Below are 19,483 nucleotides of genomic sequence, written 5' to 3'. Positions count from 1 at the left end.
CAGTTGAAAGTGCAGCTCCATTCTTAGATACAATTCTAAAAAGCCTTCAAAGCAGAAAGGAATAACAAAGACAGTAATCAAAATACATGCTTTGGTAAATTATTTAAATTCTGGGCTGATAGAATGGATATTTCCATGTCTTCAGTTTATGATGAACAGAGAAATGTGTTCAGTACTTCTAGACGTTCCTCTCTGTTGAAATAAGAGTTAGAAAATCCTTTGGATTTACATTTTCCTCAAAGTATAAAGATTTACAAGATAAGGTGCCAATTTCATTTCAGGGGAGTCTGAAGCCTTTGACCACTGAGGTCCAAACAAACAAACAATCACTTGTCTGTTGTGTATTTGGAAGAATTTCAGATACACACAGACAAAATAATTTAGCATCACATAAATGAGAATCTGTATTATGACAATAGAAACAACAAACATCTACAGCACTGCGTAAAAGCCGTTGTCCTTATTTATAAAGATTTCTTCATAAATAAAACCACAATTTATTCATAAATATCTTCAGGAAAGTACAAAGAACAGAAAACTGTTTGTCCTGAGTACAGGAAGCTGGGTAATCTTCAAAGATTTCAAAAAGCAGCACTGATGTAAGACCTGGAATTCTTCATTGAGTCCTAGCAGATAATTCTTTGAAATATATAAATATATAAATAAATAATTATGTGTACCTATTATAATATTACTCATTATTGTCCAATTACAAGAATTACAATAGTTTGGAGTTGAAATAATTATCACCTATTTTGACAGTTACTGACCCATTTATTTCTAAAATCATTGAGAAAGCTGGAGTAAAACAACTACACGAGCATCTGGATGGGAACAGTTTGTTTGAAGAGTTTCAGTCAGGATTTAAAGCCCATCATAGCACAGAAACAGCGCTGGTTAAAGTCTCCAATGACATTCTAATGGCCTCAGACAATGGATCAGCCTCCATACTTCTCCTTCTAGATCTTAGTGCGGCATTCGACACCATAGATCATAATATTTTACTGCAGAGACTGGAACATGAAATTGGAATTAAAGGAACTGCACTAAGGTGGTTCAAATCCTACTTATCAGATAGACATCAGTTTGTTCATGTTAACAACAGCTCCTCCTCATGTACTGTAGTCAGTCATGGAGTCCCGCAGGGTTCGGTACCAATCCTCTTTACGCTTTATCTGCTTCCTCTAGGCAACATTATCAGGAAACACAGCATCAACTTCCACTGCTATGCAGATGACACTCAGCTGTCCCTCACATAAAACAAGTTAGTCGGGCAACTTTCTTCCACCTGAGAAACATTAGGAAAATCAGAAACATCTTTTCTCAGGATGATGCAGAAAAACTAGTCATTGCATTTGTAACTTCTAGGCTGGACTACTGTAACTCATTACTATCTGGATGCCCAAACAAATCTCTAAAAGGCCTTCAGTTGATTCAGAATGCTGCTGCACGAATATTAACAGGAACTAGGAAAAGAGATCACATCTCTCCTGTGTTAGCTGCTCTTCATTGGCTGCCAGTAAAATATAGAGTAGAATTCTAAATCCTTCTTTTAACATATAAAGCTCTTAATGGCCAAGCTCCATCATATCTCAGAGAGCTCATAGTTCCTTACTGTCCTAGTAGGCCACTCCGCTCTGTAGATGGAGGTTTACTTGTGGTTCCTAGAGTCTGCAAGAGTAAATCTGGAGGCAGATCGTTCAGTTATCAGGCTCCTCTTCTATGGAACCAACTTCCAGTGTCGGTCCGGGGGGCGGACTCTTTAGTAACTTTCAAGACCAGGCTTAAAACTTTCCTGTATGACAAAGCTGATAGTTAAAAAGTTAAAGTCCTCTACTCTTTAGCTATGCTGCTATAGGCCTAGGCTGCTGGGGGAAGGACTGAGTCTCTCTCTCCCACTCTCTCCCCCACTCTCTGCCCCACTCTCTCCCCCACTCTCAACCCAACCGGTCGAGGCAGATGGCCGTCCCCCCTGAGCCTGGTTCTGCTCAAGGTTTCTGCCTCTTAAAGGAAGTTTTTCCTTGCCATTGTTGCCAAGTGCTTGCTCATCTGGGGATCTGTTGGGTCTCTTTAAATAATTTTGTAAAGAGTTTGGTCTAGACCTGCTCTATATGTAAAGTGCCTTGATGTAACTTTGTTATGATTTGGCGCTGTACAAATAAATCGAATTTGATGTGATTTCTTGTAAAAATCATGATTTTCTTCTATGAAAAAAGTCCCCCCCCCAAAAAAAACCAAACAGCAATAAATAAATGAATAAAAAAAATAAATAAATAAATAAATAAAAAAAATCCAAAGATAAAATGTAAATAAGATAAACAAAATTTTGGAGATATCTGATTTGCTTATAATTAAGACTGAGGCTTTTCATGCCATATCCAGGTTCACAAATTATTTTTGTTTTGTTTAGTTTTTGTTTGTTTGTTTGTTTTTTTTTAACAAAAAGGTGAAGTACTCCAATGTGTACACATACTTAAAGCATCACCAGAACGCAACTGGCTACTAGTGATGTAGGAGCTCATGGAAACAACATCATCCTCCTCTATGCTCTTCCTGTTTTATCTTGAAGCTCCACCCCTTTAGGCAACAACTGTGATTGATGGCTCAACTAACGATGCAGAGGTTGACCTCACTGCTGGAGCCAAGCCATCCAAAACTGAGAACCACTGAACAAATATTATGGGTTAGAGTTAATTGTGCAAGTGGGTCAGGTTCAATTACGGGCAGCTAAAAGAGCCCATTCAGCAGCAGCATTTACTCAAACTCAGTTGGAGGCTGAGATGAGATGAGCCACCATGAGATCGAAAGAAACATTCACACTCCGTGCACGTGCTGGTGTATTTTTCTTATTGCCATGGATGAAAGTGCAGATGTGATGTTACGGAAAGCCATTTTTAGTATACTGCAGCTGCAGTTCAGGCAAACCTCTGAGGCCAGTGTCATATGAGCTGAAATCAGTCAAACTGCAACTCTGAGCTTAAGAGGCTATCCTGCTCTGTCTTTATGGAACTTCCACTCTTACATATTCACAGATTTCCTTTTACTTCTTTTCTACACATGTACATACAGTGAACTTGCACAGATTAATTTAAAGCCTGTCTTTAATACATACACTACCAGTCAAAAGTTTGGACACACTTTCCTATTCATTTGAACGAGAAAGTGTGTCCAAACTTTTGATTGGTAGCGTATTATAGTAAGAAAAGCTAACTATCATTTTGCTTTGGCAGAACACTTCCCTCTTTTATTTTAACCCTAAATCACCAAATGAAATACGTTTCGATCAACATCATGCCAGACCCCCTCTGCTAACTAGTGGTGTTGGGAGATGAAACAATGAATTGATTAGCAATGAGCTGAATGACACAACGCAAAACAATTATTTAAATAATTTTCATACCGATAAACTCCAGCTGGTCTCAAGCTGTGAGGATTTTTTTTTTTTATTTATATAAATGAGTATTCAAAGTAATGCCTCAAGCTAATAAAAAGGTTTTATTATCTTATATATTTTTCTAACATTTGGCTAGGCAAAAAACATGTAGTTTTGCAGTGTGACAGTGAAACACCTACACATAAAATTAAAAATTGGGCTTGCAGGTATTTTGAAGAATGTCTCCAGGCCCATCAGACGTAGAATTGATGTGTGGTTTAACACCATCTGTGAGCTCTGTCTGCTGTGTTGTGTGAATGGCAGCAGCCGTCTGAGTTTTTCTAAACAGCAGCAGCAGTAACGATGATGCTGCCTGAATCCTGTTCAAAGTGAACTGAACAGATCTGAGACTTTAAGGCTTCGTGAGCCCATGACATGAAGAGAGGAAATGTGCAGAAGAAGTGGCTGGGGTTCAGTAGTTCACATTGCAAAGGTTACCATTATCTGAAGGAGATGCATTGACCTGTAACAGAACATTTTCCAGTGGCCACAGAAGCTTTCAAAGAGGGACATTGCTGTGTCGTTTATTAACATGGCCTCGCTTTAAACCGAGATGCCAATCACAGAACAATGCCAGTCACTACATATTTGCCCTTTCTACAAAGACTGGTTTGTAATGAGGCTGAGCCAGACTGCCTGCCTGGTCAGAAAACAAAAGACGCAACCAGAAGTAAGACATTCTTTCATGAGGCTTGTGGGTTACATATGATTTTTTTTCTCCACACTGATTTAATGTTAATCCCCTTTCATTTATATCAACATCACTTGTCCAAATCAAAGGCTGGATATTGAGTGGCAAGGGTCCACAAAAAAGGCATCGCCGTTAACAGCAAACATTTTATGCTCATAGCCCTTTAACTTACACTTACAGTGTTTAATAGTTTAAGGGGTGCTACAAACACAAAAAAACAATTTCAAATGCTCATTTTATTTAATTTATGGTTCAGCGGTAGATCATTAAGGTGTCATTCAACAGGCAAACACTTAAAAAAAAAAAAAAAAAAAAAAAAAAAAAGATGGGATGACAGACCAGTATAATAACCCTATGGGCATCTGACATTAAATTGAGAATGAAAAAGAAGGCAGGGACAATGAAGGCTAAAAATATGTGTAAAGCCCACCGGAATTGCAGGGGCAGCAGTGGGTCCATATTGGCCTCATATGCTGGTCAGGGACAAGTTGACATGAAAGGGCAGTGGGTCCACCTACTTTCCTTTCATATGTATTTTATGCTTTAGTGTTGGCTAGGGTCTCTCCTATGACTGTACCATTTTCAACTGAGATTACAACAACAACAACAAAAAGGCGAGACAATACCTGAATGATTGAGTTTGATATTGTGTTACATAACCTTTCTTCTGTAAAGCCATTCATGGCAGACGCTCCTCAAATATTGCTCACCATTTATAGCAGAGCTAAAACTGAAGCAAAAACAGTATCAAACTCTCTGCTGCTGCAGCAACACCAGCTGTGAAACCTTTGCTGGTCTTCTGGGCTTTATTTACCTGTGGTGTCACTATGGAAGAGTGCCAAATGGCGTGATGTAACTAAGGCGGTGGCAGACAGATATATAACTAGGTTGCAACAGTAGAACAAGGCGGCGTATAAAAAGTTTCTAATAACCACCGACTCTAGTGTTAGACAGAGCCTGACTGACCAGCTCAATTCACGCTGACCACCAAGAAACGGTCAAGCCATCATATATGAATTTAACAACATTCCTATGATCAGTACTCATCTTAAAACTAGCAGTTCTCCCTCACAAACTGGAACAATTATGGAAAGGGAACTTTTGCTAAAACATCTAACAAGGCAATCAAACCGAGGAAGTGGCTGAGGATGTAGAGTTTTGGTCAGTTGGTGCAATCTTGAAGAAAGTGACTCAGAGAAAAAGAAAAATGGGAAAAGTTCAGCCAATCACTCCAAAGTAAACAACCGAGAACGACTTCCAACAATATGTCTGAGGGACATAAGAAAATCTGAGTCAAGGTGTCACAGTGCAGCTGCGACTACAGACAGTCCTATATAAGGATAACAGGGAAGCATTCATGTGCTGCAGCAGCTGAGATCGAGCCAATTTAAATATAAATCACATTGTCTGCACAATCTACCAACAAATTTACTGATCAGCATTTTGATTGCACAAAGTATGTATTCAGAAACTGAGACCTAAAACCAGCCACCAAAATTTCTGGTCACCTCCCTGAGCCAGCCCCAAGCCCCACCTACCTGGAGTGTTTATCTGAAAGTTGCCATCAGCTTTTAAAAGACATTGAGTCCATCAAGCTGATATGTGCAACTACTATGAGCTACAGTAAATGTGAGGAAGACTAGGCCACATCTCTGGCACAGAATGAAAACTCATTCTGATAGTCACTCGTGTGTCTCTGAAAGGACACAGCATGGATTAGCACTGCACCACCAAGGTCATTTATCTGGGAGAGTTATCAGCAGCTTGTCCTACAGTTGGAAGAATAGAGAGTTGGGTGAAGTGCACATTCAGCTTGGTTGGCTAGCTCACTAGCTCATCACAGTCTCAGTTATATCATGCCGATCAATGCAGCTCAAGATGCCGAAGTTCCTGAAGGAGGAGGAGGAAGGAAAAGACTGATGTTACACAAAGCTGTCTTGGAGACAGCCACCTTCCTGATCTAGTTGTGCTGCAAATTGAAGACCAACAAGCAGCAGTGCAACCAGGAGCTCAGATGAACAAGGAAGTGGAGTAGAAAAGGTAAGCCATTTCAAGCAGGGCACAGGAACCAGCACAACACTGGCACAGTGGGAGGCAAAGAAAATGTACTTTAAACTACTTCAGTCAGTGTAGAATGAAATTCTCTCTCCAGCTCTGAGGCACCTGGCTAATTAGTATCAACCACATGTGCATAGCTACTCTGGAGGCAAAGCCTGGTCTGGTAAAAAAAACAACAACAAAAAAAAATGCCTTGTCAAAGCAACTTTATTGAAATTCCAAACTGTGTATCTTGTCAGCAAGAGAAAACCTGACATATATATATATATATATATATATTTTTTTTTTTTTTCATAAAGGTTTTTCTTTGTTCACCCCATGCTTTACACATGCACACACAAGCTGACTGCCGACATTTGAAAAGCTCCAACACTTCAAGCAGGAGACAAACGACAAATCAGTCATAAGAGCATCCCTGCCTAACAAACAGTGAGTGGCTGTGATTGTTGGGTAACAATGGTGGGTCATGATTAGCAGCTTGGTGGGGATGGTGCCCCTGGTCGACTGAGCAAGGTCAACCTTACACTATGGTTTTCTCCACAGACCTGCAGGAGCTGTCCTGATCCAAAGAAACCTGAACATAGTCAGCTAAAAACAAGACTCTCAAAAACAAGCAGGGCTCAAGATTAATTTGCTGAGATTAAAGACCGGAACACAAAAAATATCCAAATTTGTGTTGTGGACCAAATCACAAGATAAAGAAAAAGCCAGGATATGTCAGGATATGCGCAATGATGATTTTAACAATTCAACTACATAGTGTTAATGTAAACACGCAGGGCTGAAGCTTATGGGCAAAAATACTATTACAATGTATTTTATTTATATTGATGAATTTTAAGAAATATTAACAAGTCAATGTCAAAGTAAACATTTGTTCTGTATTCAGATGTATATGAAAAAACACCAATATGTGAAAGAGGGGCTTGAATAATATGAAATCTGAAATATCTGAAAATGTCTAATTCATGTATTTATCTAATAACTAATGGCTGGCTGAGATTTGCAATTTCCTGTGTGTGAAGGATTCTATTTCCCCCTTCAACTAACCAACCAATGAAATTCCTCTGATCAATCAATAATTGCTTGACTGCCAAGAGTAAAACGTAATAAAATGTATTTATCTATTTATTTGTATTTAATCTTTTAATACTTTTTCTTATTTATTGATGTGTCAAGGATGAATTTTAAGCCTCCCAAGTCAAAGTCCATGGTGTTGAAGGAGAAGGTTACTGCCAAATTCCAATTCCTAATCTCAGAAACAGTCATTCCATTCTTTACAGAGCAGCCGGTCAAGAGCTTAGGGAAGATCTTTGCTGGATACGGCTGCCATCCAGAAGTCCACGCAAGAGCTTGACACTTGGCTCACCAAGGTTCACAGGTCTGGTCTACTTGGTAGATTTAAAGCCTGGATCTATGAGCACTCCATCCTGCCCCGAGTCTTGTTGCCCCTGCTGGTCTAAGCAGTTTAAATAACAACAGTTGAGTCCCTCAAAAGGAAGGTAAATAGCTTTCTCCAGAAGTGGATGGGCTTTCCAAGCAGCTTCAACAGCGCAGCATTGTATGGGACAAACAACACCTAGCAGCTTCCGTTCAGTGGACTCAAGGAGGAGTTAATGGTGGCTCGCATGTGGGAAGTCCTCCAGTACAGGGACTCCAAGGACGCTAAAGTGTCTGCAGCCGGCATTGCGGTGAGGACAGGTGGGAAGAGCAGGTGTGGGCTACTTCCAAAGGACCAAGTTCAGCAAAGTCCAGGGTAAGGAGCGAAATCTTTGCAGCCTACAACACCTTGCCAAGCCAAGCAAACGTCCACATTTGGGGAAAGAGTGAGACACCCTACTGCCTGCTTTGCTCTGGAAGAGGCTAATTAGAACATATCCTCAGTGCCAGCCCAAAGGCTCTGGCAGATGGCTGTTATCGGTGGCAACATGACCAGATACTTAAGGCAGTTTCTGAGAGTTTAGCGTCAGCCATTAACACCAACAAACATCACCATATAGCAAAGGAAGCAGTCACCTTCATCAAATGTGGAGAAAAGCCCTCGACTAGGCTAGACTAGACTAATTGGCAGCTACAGGCTGTCCTGGGAAAACGACTGACATTCCCACAGCACATTGCAACAAGTTCACTCCGTCCAGACATGATCATCACCTCAGAGGCCCAAAAACATCTGATCATGCTGGAACTGACAGTGCCTTAGGAAGAGCGCTTAGAGTAAGCCAATGTGAGGAAGTGTGCCAAGTACAAGGAACTGCTGGAGGAGCACAGGGGCAGAGGATGGTAAACATTCTATGAGCCCATGGAAGTTGGCTGTAGAGGATTTGCAGGACAATTTTTTCTGCACGGTCCTCACTCAGATGGGTATCAAAGGAGCAAAGAAGAGGGATACTGAATTTGTCAGTGAGGCTACAGAAAAAGCCACTAAGTGGCTTTGGTTAAAGAAGGCTGATCTGTGGGTAGCTGCTGGGACTCAAGGCGGGCCCTGATTAACCCTTGCTGGGTTGCCTGGGCGAGGGTATGTGTGGTAAGACCTGAAACACCTCTTGACCCCAGGTCATAACACTGATGATACATCACAGTGCATCCTGGAGACTGAAGAGTTTCTTGAAGACTGCTCCAAGAAAGAGCATAAGTCATGATATGATATGCCAGCTCTAGAACAACCCAAAACGTCTGTGGAAGTTTTCTTTGGTCATGATGCTTTACAGTGTTTTTATTTATAGAATACGGAAAAAGTCAGTGTCTGTTCCTTATGTTTTTGTGCCTTCTGAGCTACTACACCCATTTAAAGTGACCAAAGTCTTATATATAGCTGAGGTTGAGCAAATTCTGAATATGTGGAGACGTGGTGGCAATTAAAAAAAAAAAAAAAAGAAAAAAAAAAAGTGAAACGCATAACATGCATGAAAAATTTTAAAAAGCCTTAATATCTGTACACTGTACAACTAGTGTGTACAATATAAAAAATAAATCATGAAAAATGCCAAAGATCAACCAGGGTACACAGTGACATCCTTACAATTCCCACCAATGATACAGTCTGTATTAACAATGATACAAAACAGAAGCTGGAGGCTAAATTCAATTAAACCACTGTGAGGAAACTGTACAGTAATAGTTGACGTTGGGTGAGGCAAATGATTTCACCTTTTGACTCCATTTATCTGACTGATAAAAACACAGCCCTGGGCTGCTGACTTATAGCTTTGGTGTGTGGAGGTGTTGTAAATAGAAGACAAATGTTTTATGGCAGGGCAAAGTGAGAAAGGAGAGAAATAGTTGCCAACAGACAGCCCCATATAAACCATGCTTCAATAAACCACTTCCTTCAACCTCCTTTCATTGACTGAGCTGAGGGACACCCAGCATTTACAGCTCAGTTCCTGTTATTTTGTGGTGGCTGCCCCATCTATCTGCACCTCCTCCCCTTCCCCATCCTTTCATGCCAGTAGCAGCAGCCAGTCTGCATTCATGGCTCTTGTCTTCTTTGTGTTCCACCTATGGAGGTAGGTATGATTTTGGAGGAATCGTAAAATAATTACTGGCAAATTCCTGCAACTCTTTGATTTCTGCCAGACACTGGAAAAGGGGAATGGAAAGGAGGGGATTTATTTATTTATTTTTATTTATTTATTTATTTATTTTTTTGGGGGGGGGATTCTTTACACAAAGAGATAAAAAAAAAAAAAAAAGACTGCAGACCTTTTTTTTTTTTTTTTTTTTTTTTTTTTTTAACATATGTTCAGACAATTCTAAGGCTAATGATCTACCCTGTTATGCTCTGTCCAAATAAGTGGATCATTTGGAATTGAAAGGACCCAAAGTAGCAAGCGCCAACTGCAAGTCAAAACAAATCCTATGACAAAAAATGCCACCAAACAAGGGACATGTACACAGTGTCGGAAAAACATTGGAGTAAAAACTGTTCATCCATCATTCGGGTTGAGGACAGTCTCGACCATTGGAAAACCTCACAGATGTTAAAAATAAAGTTCTTTTTCAGTTCTTGTTATTCTGCCAGCGGAAAACAGTGGCCTCTAAATTGCCACTTGATTCTTTTATGAAATCCCTAACAATCCCTAACCCTTCACATGGTCTGGTGGACTGTTCCTTCTGCTTCCCCTGGTCATCCTTACACTTGCACTGTACAATATAACATTGTCCACTGTCCCTCCCAGACAGGCGCTGTTCCTCTTCTCATTTAGATTAGAATCATTAAAGCTGCACTCAATAAAATATCCACCTAGCAAGTGATGTTTTCACTGTGTTTATTTGCTTATTAGCTTGGTTCTGTACTTGTTGTGTAATCCTGCTGACAAAGCACACAAACTTGGCAGGACATGGGCAGAATCAATGGCAGAACCTATCAAACTGTCAGATCTGCTGAAATGGACAGATCCAGGATTTTTATTTATTTATTTATTTTTATTTTTTTAAACTTGAGCTATGAACTCCACCAAGTGTCATTCTATATATGAAGACTTACAAGAGCAACAGTCGAAAATTTCCCTATTTGCACATTTAGCAGATTTAAGTTCAGAGTTTTGTTCCACTTTTGACTGTTTTTACTCAGCAAATTGAACCGCTTAGTTATTCTAGCAATGACCTCAAAACCATGAAATTAGACCCAGTTTTCCCTCAGCATCAGGTCTTTTTCTTGACACAAAGAAAAAAGGAAGGGCTTCAGCAGTAACTGTAAATGTGACTCTTATTTGGAGACATAATTGTGCATCAAAACTGCATCAAAAAGGAAGAAAATTCACTTAACAGATTTACAATTATGGCCTCTTTTGAAGAAATGCTGAGAGCTGATCTCTAAAAAAAACTTTTCACAATGTTTTAGATACAGCACCCACAGCCTGCAGAGCCTGCAATACAAGCATTTCCAGCATGCATTCAAACGACTGCTTTATTTTTGTAGAAAATGAATCTAAGAAGTTTTACTTCATTATAATCACTTGCAAAACACCAAACAGAGTACATTACTGAAACCAATTTCAGCTTAGTTAACATGTCACAAAATAAGTGTTTACTTTCTCAAACTACTTAGACAGACCAAGGACAAAAGAAACATACAAAACTACACATCTACAGAAAGGCATGTTTCACATCCTGTGAAGATATCATAGCATCTATTAGCCCAGCTCAGATATCATATTAGCAAAGCCATGGCAAAGAGGGAAAGAGAGCGCTGCACCCATATTTTAGCCTGAGGATCTGTATCTTATGTATAGGTCACTGCAATGACTTGATTTATGTGGTATGTGCACACAAACCACAAATTAAGCTGGAGTGGAGGATGAGGGGAGTTAAAAGGTTTCATGCAAGCGTTCCAAGGCACCCAGGAGATAGCCAGAGGCTAACATGTTGGCCCAATCATTAAGGCATCAATCTGTGGGTGTGTGTAATGTGTACACTGTGAAGGGCTTATACTGTCGCCAATCTGGCTAACATAAGGAAAGGGGATACTCTTCACCCTCAACTATTGTTGCCTAGTTTCAATTCAAACCTTTTTAAAAAGGCCCAGAACTGGAGATATGAGAGTGAAGCTTTAGATGGCTCCAACTTTCCAACCTTTGGTAGAAGCTTTGAGGCAAGTTAGAAGCCACACCTGAAAACGCAGCTGGAGAAGCCTTGCAGAAAATAATGTCTGACATTGATATTTTCTTCAAACGACATGGTGGAGTTTTTCAAAAGAAATGTCCTCCAGGATGACCGTTAAACCCTTCTACGTGACAATAACAGCAGCGCCCACTTTCCTAAGATGAAGGATGGGACAAATTCTGTCATAAAATAATGGATACAAGCTCATAAAGGTAATTATTTTAGCAGCATCAAATAAACAGATCACTGCCACCCACATATGGATTTATGGTTTTCCAATGTATTAAAGTAGACCTGAACAAATATTGGACTGAAACTGTAAACAACTGCATTTTAGCAGAGCTGGATGTAAATCTTCAAAAGCACACAATTAAACATGGCAACCAATTTTAGATGGCTTCACCTAAATGCATTTACGGTGCTATAATGTTCGCGTTCACATCAATTATTTAGGCTTGTTCTGCATCAAGTGCTGCAGATGTCCAGGAACTTTATGAACACAAGCTGTCATCATCCAGGAATTATCTACTACCCTGTATAAATAATTGCAAGCCGTAGTTGTGATACACTGTCTTGTGTACTTATGAACACAGGCCATAGTCATCCAGGAATTATACACTTTCCTCTATAAACAAACCAGCTCTTCAGTCATCTAGGAATTATTCACATCCTTGTAAATATAATCACGAGTGGTAGTTATTCAGGAATTATACACTGCCCTTTATGAATGAAAACAATCTATAGCTTTGGGTGAATGACCTCATCTGGGTGAATTTCATTTCCAAAATAAATGACAAACAGGCTCTATTCCATCTTTTTTCTTCTTTATTTCTCCTGCTGAGAAGACATCAAACTGTAAAACAGAGCCACATGCCAACCAAAGCTAATGCATAATGTATGATAATAATATTGTTTGATGCTAAATATCTAATTCCAAAAGTGGCTGGTGCAACATTTATATGAGATCTGGTCTGGTCTGGTCCAGTTAAACTGGCCATGAATACAGTGCCAGACAAGCAAATTAAATAAACCCCGTTTTTAATTTTTTTTTTTTTTTAAGCTAGGTTTCTGCCAGCTCTTGTGACAAAAATCCCCTTAAAAAGATACATTTGTGGTTTTAAGAAACAAAAACATAATAACTTGGACTATCGATATTAACATCAACCTTTAGACCGAGCTGACCATTAAAGAGACCCCCCAGAAAAAAAAAATTCCTTAGTATTTGTGCATCTTTCCTGGTTCAACTCTTTGACGTCCCAACCCCATTTTTTGCCCATTACACTGTCACATTTTTCCATTAAAGTGACAATCCTCTGAAAGATCACAAACACCTCTGAAGAGATGCCATCTCTAGAGTAGATTAAACAGCAGCCGAGACTCTAAATGAGGTGCTTAAGCAGCATGAGCCACTGCTGTCTATTGGCAAAATAGCAGCGCCTCCTTCACTGGTTCCAAAGAGCTTCTTTTGCCTCAATTTGTTAAAATGGCATTACCATTTGGCGCGTCTCCATGGCAACACCTCAACGCTGGCCCGTTGACCGCATGGCAATAATGAAGCACAGTGGCAGCTTTACTGACTGATTCATCATTAATCTTAATGTGCATCTGGCGGCTTCTCTAAACTGAACAACAAATCACTGAGTGTGGAAGGAGGCCATCACTTCACCCAAACTGCACAGCTCCGACATGCATAGAGATACATAAAAGTGATAAGAGGATGCTGATAAGAGGAACAGTCTGAACAATAAGAACAGCCGATGTGGAAGAGCCATGTCAGCTATACATCAGCGAGCCTGTCTTCAGCATCTTTAAAAGTTCAAATAAAACACATCGTGCCCAAATCCAGACAAAAATTAAACCTACACAAGCCAAGTGGCAGAGATAGATTTCAGGTATTGTAAAATGCGATCATGGCTCCCTCCTTTCACTTGCCACCTTGTCATGGAAGTTCTGACAGGACTTTGGTAAGTCCTGCTTCACACAAACACTTTCCTGATGCACAATCATGATACAAAGCTGACATACCTGACCTCCTTTCATCATATGCTGTAGTCACTTATGTAAGGCAACATTCAGGTGGAGGCACCTCAATATACAGAGCCTTTTTTCAAATGCATCAGGGTAAAAGTTTTCAGGATTCAATTTTCTTCTTAGATCAATGACGTGATGAAAAAACAATAAATTCAGACATTAAGAAGTCATCAGTTACAACTGCATTCACAAACCATGAGAAACAGGGAGAAGTAAAAACGATGTTCCACTCCATTTAGTTTGAGATGGGCTTTTTTCTCCCTTCACCAACCCACTCTGCACGCTCAATATAAGGTTTCCAAGGCGACACAGTATGAAACCAATCACAGCTATTTCTTGATGCTCTACAAATACTCCTGCTGCCCATAAAAGTAAAAATATTATCTATAGAAAAAACCTGGCACACAAAACTCAGCTCCTTTTGACAGATTTACTCTGTGCTCATAATGCATTTAAATGCCTCTCATTTAATTTTAGAGTGGATGGTGAGTTGAAGAAGTAATAAATAAAGAATAAATTGATTGCATTCAGCTTCCCATTGTTTGCATTTGAAAAAACAAATCTGATTGGATGAGAATTACCTGGAAGACATAAGACAGCTGCTGTCTTATGTTAATAATCAAGCAATTCAATAAGAACTCAGATTATTTGCAACTATATTCACATTAATTGAGATTAATTGAGAAAGTATTATTCACTGTCATAAAGCAGAAAATCCTCTCATTTCACAAACTAAAACTATAGGAAATAAAATGGCTGAAACTAACAGATAAAATGTAATTGTTGAGAAATATTTTTTAAATTAAAAAAAATTTCCATATTTCTGAAAGCCCATGACGATATCTTAAATGTCTCATTTTGGCCATCTAATTAAAATTATAAGTCACACAGCAAAATCAGGACATGAATCATTAAACATTTGGGACTTTGGTTGAAGAAGCACTAGAATGTTCATTGATTATCAAAACAGATGCTAAAATTTTGTGTGTGAATTACGATATTTTACACTCCTGATCTTCTTCTCCCAACAAAATCCCCGCATTGTAGCACAGGGAGAAGCTCTAATAATGCATCTGTGCACATGAGTTAAATAACAGAGACAGCTAACATCCAGGGGCAATTGTATCAGTTCACTTGTCCTCATCAAGGACATTAGAGAGTCAGGAGAATAGTTATCAATGGTAGTTTCATTGGAGGAAAACAAGGGATCCTCTTAAGTAGTTTTGCCAGGTGAAAAAGACCCTCTTGTGTATCCAGTAGACACACTGCCCAACAGAACAGAAGGGTATTTGGTTCGCAATTTGTCACCATGTAAAAACACAGAGACAACAAAGGCTTCACCAGCACTGGAAAGATCTCGTGGCATATGTCACCATGAAGGTTAAGTTTTCTCCCACTGGGCTTCAAACCAAAGTCTTCCAATCAAATCTTCAATTTCTAAAGACTGAGCTGGAGCTGAGCAGCTGGGAGAGGGATGTGGTGTGCAGATGCCAAAACTTGTTTGCTACCCTGTAATCAAAGGCCTTTTAAGAGAAACATAGAGTGCTGATGGCTCCATATCAGCAGATGGAAGAGTTTGATATATATACTGTTGAGAAGCACTGGGGTAAATGTCGCATTTGCTGTGACTCAAAACTCTAGACAGCTAGAACCAAGTTCCTGACTTGGTTACAATCACCCCATCAGATTATCTGACCATTCAAGGGCTCAGATGGATCATTTTCAGAAACTACTGAAAAGTGTTTAAACTCTGGAGTCAAGACAAATAAATGAGGAACAAACCCTATAGTGCTCAATTTCCAGTTAAAACATAGGTAAGATCCCCAATTTACTAAAACTGCTCTGCAGTTTGTACAAAGGTTCTTGGGTCATTTGCTGGAACTTTTGTTTACACTTTTGAAATAGTGTTCCTCATTAAACATAGGAAAAGGCAAATTTGCTAAGTCATTCCCCATTTGGCCAAGAAGTTGCAGAGCCTCCCCACCTTGTGGTTGTCAGTATCCCTACATACTTTGTGATAGAATTTATGCTCATTAATCATCTTCAACATTGACAGTACAGACATTTAAAAACAAGTCAGACACCATTTCATCTTTAAATTTTCTTCTGTAATTAATGACATGAAGGACTGTCCTATTTTCCTCTTCCCTATAAAGCCTGTCTGGTCCTCATCTATCAAGAGAGCAATCACTTACTATTTATTGGCTATGGTTCATAATCTGTATTTAAAAACACATTGAGCTATATCCTTAACAGTTCATCTAACTATCCTCTGAAAATGCTTCCCCCATGATGGTGGGAGGGCTGCATCATTCAGAGTGTGATTAAAAGAGGCTTTTAGTTAGAGGAGCAATGGTTCTCTTCATCCTGAATGGAGTCCATCACGGCCTGAGGATTACTTTGCACTGACGCCTAAAATTACACTATCAATTTCCTCCATTGAGGTTTCAGATGCAGATTTGTCATGTTGTGCTTACAGGTGCAAGAGAGGTTAAATGAGGCCAGGTATTGTTGGGATTGTCAGTCCCTCTGAAACATACTGCAAATCATAATACACACACCCAAACTCTTTTCTGGATTACGTCCAAAATGGCAGTTAACTTGGCTCTCTAATTTTTTTATTTTATTTTATTGCATTGGAAATCCTGTTGTCTTCTCAGTTTTGAAGTAAATAAGTTGGATTATTTGTATCCCGTTTCACCTTTATCTGATTTATTTAAGCTTTTTCAAACTTTCTCCCTTTAAAAAAAAAACGAAAAAAAAAACCAAAACATTTTATTTAACAGCCCTCATTTGCTCGAGTTTTGAGGGGTCTTCATAAACACCTGCAATATCACCCAGTTTTCCAGTTGTTATATGTTGTCCTGTATATTATTATTATGTTCCAGGTACATTTTTAGGCCAGCCACTTTTTTTTTTTTTTTTTTTTTTAAATGCATCATTATTCAGTCTTTAGCTCCCACATAATGGTTTTGGCCTGCCACCTACAATTAATCGAGAATCATACGAAAGGTCTCACTCTTTGCCTTTGTGGAAATTTCTACAAAACATAAAATCTTAAATAGCTCTTGGCTAGCCATTTTATTAGCTAACATATCAGTGTAGATAGTACCATGTTTCAGTTTCAACTCCAATATATTATTTAGTAATATTATTTTTCGATTAAACTAATTAATTTGTCTTTCAGTCTAATCTGGAACTCAGTATATAAAAAAGTACGTTTGTGCAGCACATAGGCTGAACATCTTCTTGGGGAAGGTGATATCACTGTCAGGGGGAGCATATGTGCAGCTTCTATATTTGCCCTTTACTAAAACAAATATACTCCCTTTGCCTTTTTTTTCCCCAGAGACAAGTTCAAAGCAAACAGAATTTAAAATCAGTTTTCCAACCACGCTATTTTCCTTCTTTCTTCTATCTGTGGAGAAAAATTCACTTTTAAAGCCCATTTTCTTCAGCTTCTCTTTTTTCATGTTTCACATCAAAAAGCCACATTGATTTTTTGTTGGGTTTTTTTTTGCATTTTACATAGCAATTTTGCTACTTTAGATGGACTTTTTTACAATTAACACTGAATGATTATATGTTACAATAGTGCATGATAATTGCTTATCAACCACATCGGAGGCCTTAAATGAAAAAAAGAAGCATTTCAGGGGACACAGCGTTTATAATTACATATCAGGGATTCTCATTCAGAGGGTTCCTTCTGACAGAACTGCCAAATGGTGGAAGTAAGTCAGAAATCCACAACCACAAGATATTTTCACTCATTTCACTCACAGAACAAAGCAGGACATACTACAAAGACCTGATGCCCCAGTAATACAGTAATACCAAACAACATCAACACCTGACCATTTTCAGATAAGCAATGAATATGCTTTGAACTCTTCTGATAATTGAGTGATCACATCTCAAACAACACCTTTCCACCTGGACACTTTTCTTTGTCACATATAACTAAACTAAGTGCTGGATTGAGCTTTTGTAAATAATCCTTACCCTAGAGAATTACTGACCATAAAAGAAATTATCTGATGCAGTTGGACTCACAATGAACCTACAAGGCTGTTGGTATTGCACAGCAGATTAATACTGTATGTGCAGCATGTGTGTATGTAGGTTTGTGGGAGGGCCACTACACAGATGAGGTCATGATGAAAGCAATTATCAGTCATACTTTGACTGCAACTTGCAACGGACCAATAAACGGAAAGAAAATATCCTCAAGTTAAACCCGTCACTGCTTTGTCTCCACATTTAGCCGCCCCCCCCCCCCCCCCCCCAAACTAAACAGGCTGTTCTTACATACAGGCTTCATCTGTTTCATGTCCAAAACCAACACTTGCATGCAATTACTTCTGTCTGGCATGGTTCATACCAACACGTGAGCATGCAGTGACATTTAGAAGGAAAACTGAATTGCTCCAAAAAGACATCAACACCACATAAAACGCATTTGGCATTGCTACACATTATTTCCAACCTTTCCATTCAGTCATCTGAGAATAACAGAGAAAAGCACACACCACTCCAATCATTCCATTCATGAAAACAGAATTTTTCAGGAAATAAGAGCACTATCGCCATAATTTTTTTAGCAATTTCTATCAAGCAAAAAATACTAAGGTTGGGGGGGGGGATTTTTAGGTGCTATAAATAAATTATAAGGAAATCAACTTTTTTTGCCTGCCACCCTCAATAACGGCAAGGGTCACAGTCAGCTAAAGACTCTGTGGCTTGATCATGGAAACAATGTGTATGTGTGCAGATAGGTGGGCTCGAACCCCGCTTGTTTGTTTCATGACACATGAAGTCATGCTGCCCCGGAGAACCAGAAAACCATCAAACAAAGTAGAAATCAAATGGTTCTGACCTCTTTTTGGTTTAGGGAAGCTTTCGTGAAGGTGAAATACTACTTTCTCAACAAAGTGCTGGATGTTGCTGTGCTCAGGTCCTCGGACAAACACCATCCAGTCGTGGGTGAAGCCTTCCACAGTGGGTTTCTTTCTGACCTGGGCACGGTGACCAAGTTCTAGTTTCACCTGAACAGCACCCTGTGAAATAAAATTATTTCAGGTCATTGCTCAGATCCATAAACCCTGACTACTACACGAGTTTGACAGAGTCTGAAAATGTTCACCACAGTTACAGAATAATCACAAAGCACTGGGTCGACCTTCAAGAAAGCCTCTCTATGGGGCTGGATTCCTGCAGGGAGAACTCCGTTAAAAATGTTCAAATTTAATTACACTGCACATCGACAGATCGCCACACTAGAGATAACCCGGCATCTGAAATTTATTCTGTCTGCTAAAGCCTACATGTGAATGCTGAGTAACTACCATGCTTGAAGGTGCACACGTTGTCTACGCACTTGAACCTACTGAAATCTGCTCCATATGCATAAGATTACACCGCTGTGCAAAAACACTGGAAGCAGAATTACAAGAAAACCGCCCCTCGAGAAAGTTGACGTCTTACCCGATTTCAACATTTTGACTTTAGGCATTGCATGCAACATTAAGCCGCATTTAAGTGAGGATGGAAACGTCTCATTTACGCATGAGTTAAATACGCATTTATTGCGAGGAGCAGGAAAATATTCAAAGTGAGACTTATTTTCAGGGGAATTTTGTACTCAAATGTTCACTCGGGAATAG

General features: G+C 39.3%; 1 protein-coding gene across 2 annotated transcripts in view; it reads right to left on the bottom strand.

Moving 5' to 3' along the window:
• mllt3 (MLLT3 super elongation complex subunit) overlaps window positions 1-19,483 on the bottom strand; it is a 43,336-nt gene that overhangs the window by 23,578 nt on the left and 275 nt on the right. For both annotated transcript variants that reach the window (XM_029526394.1, XM_029526395.1), the window contains exon 2: window positions 18,697-18,877. In XM_029526394.1, the coding sequence (XP_029382254.1) occupies window positions 18,697-18,877 (181 nt within the window). The remainder of the gene's footprint in view (window positions 1-18,696; window positions 18,878-19,483) is intronic.

Source organism: Echeneis naucrates, chromosome 18, assembly GCF_900963305.1.
Source record: "Echeneis naucrates chromosome 18, fEcheNa1.1, whole genome shotgun sequence".
NCBI classification, from domain to species: Eukaryota; Metazoa; Chordata; class Actinopteri; order Carangiformes; family Echeneidae; genus Echeneis; species Echeneis naucrates.
Note: the sequence above shows the minus strand (reverse complement) of the source record. Positions and strands in the feature narration are given on the sequence as shown.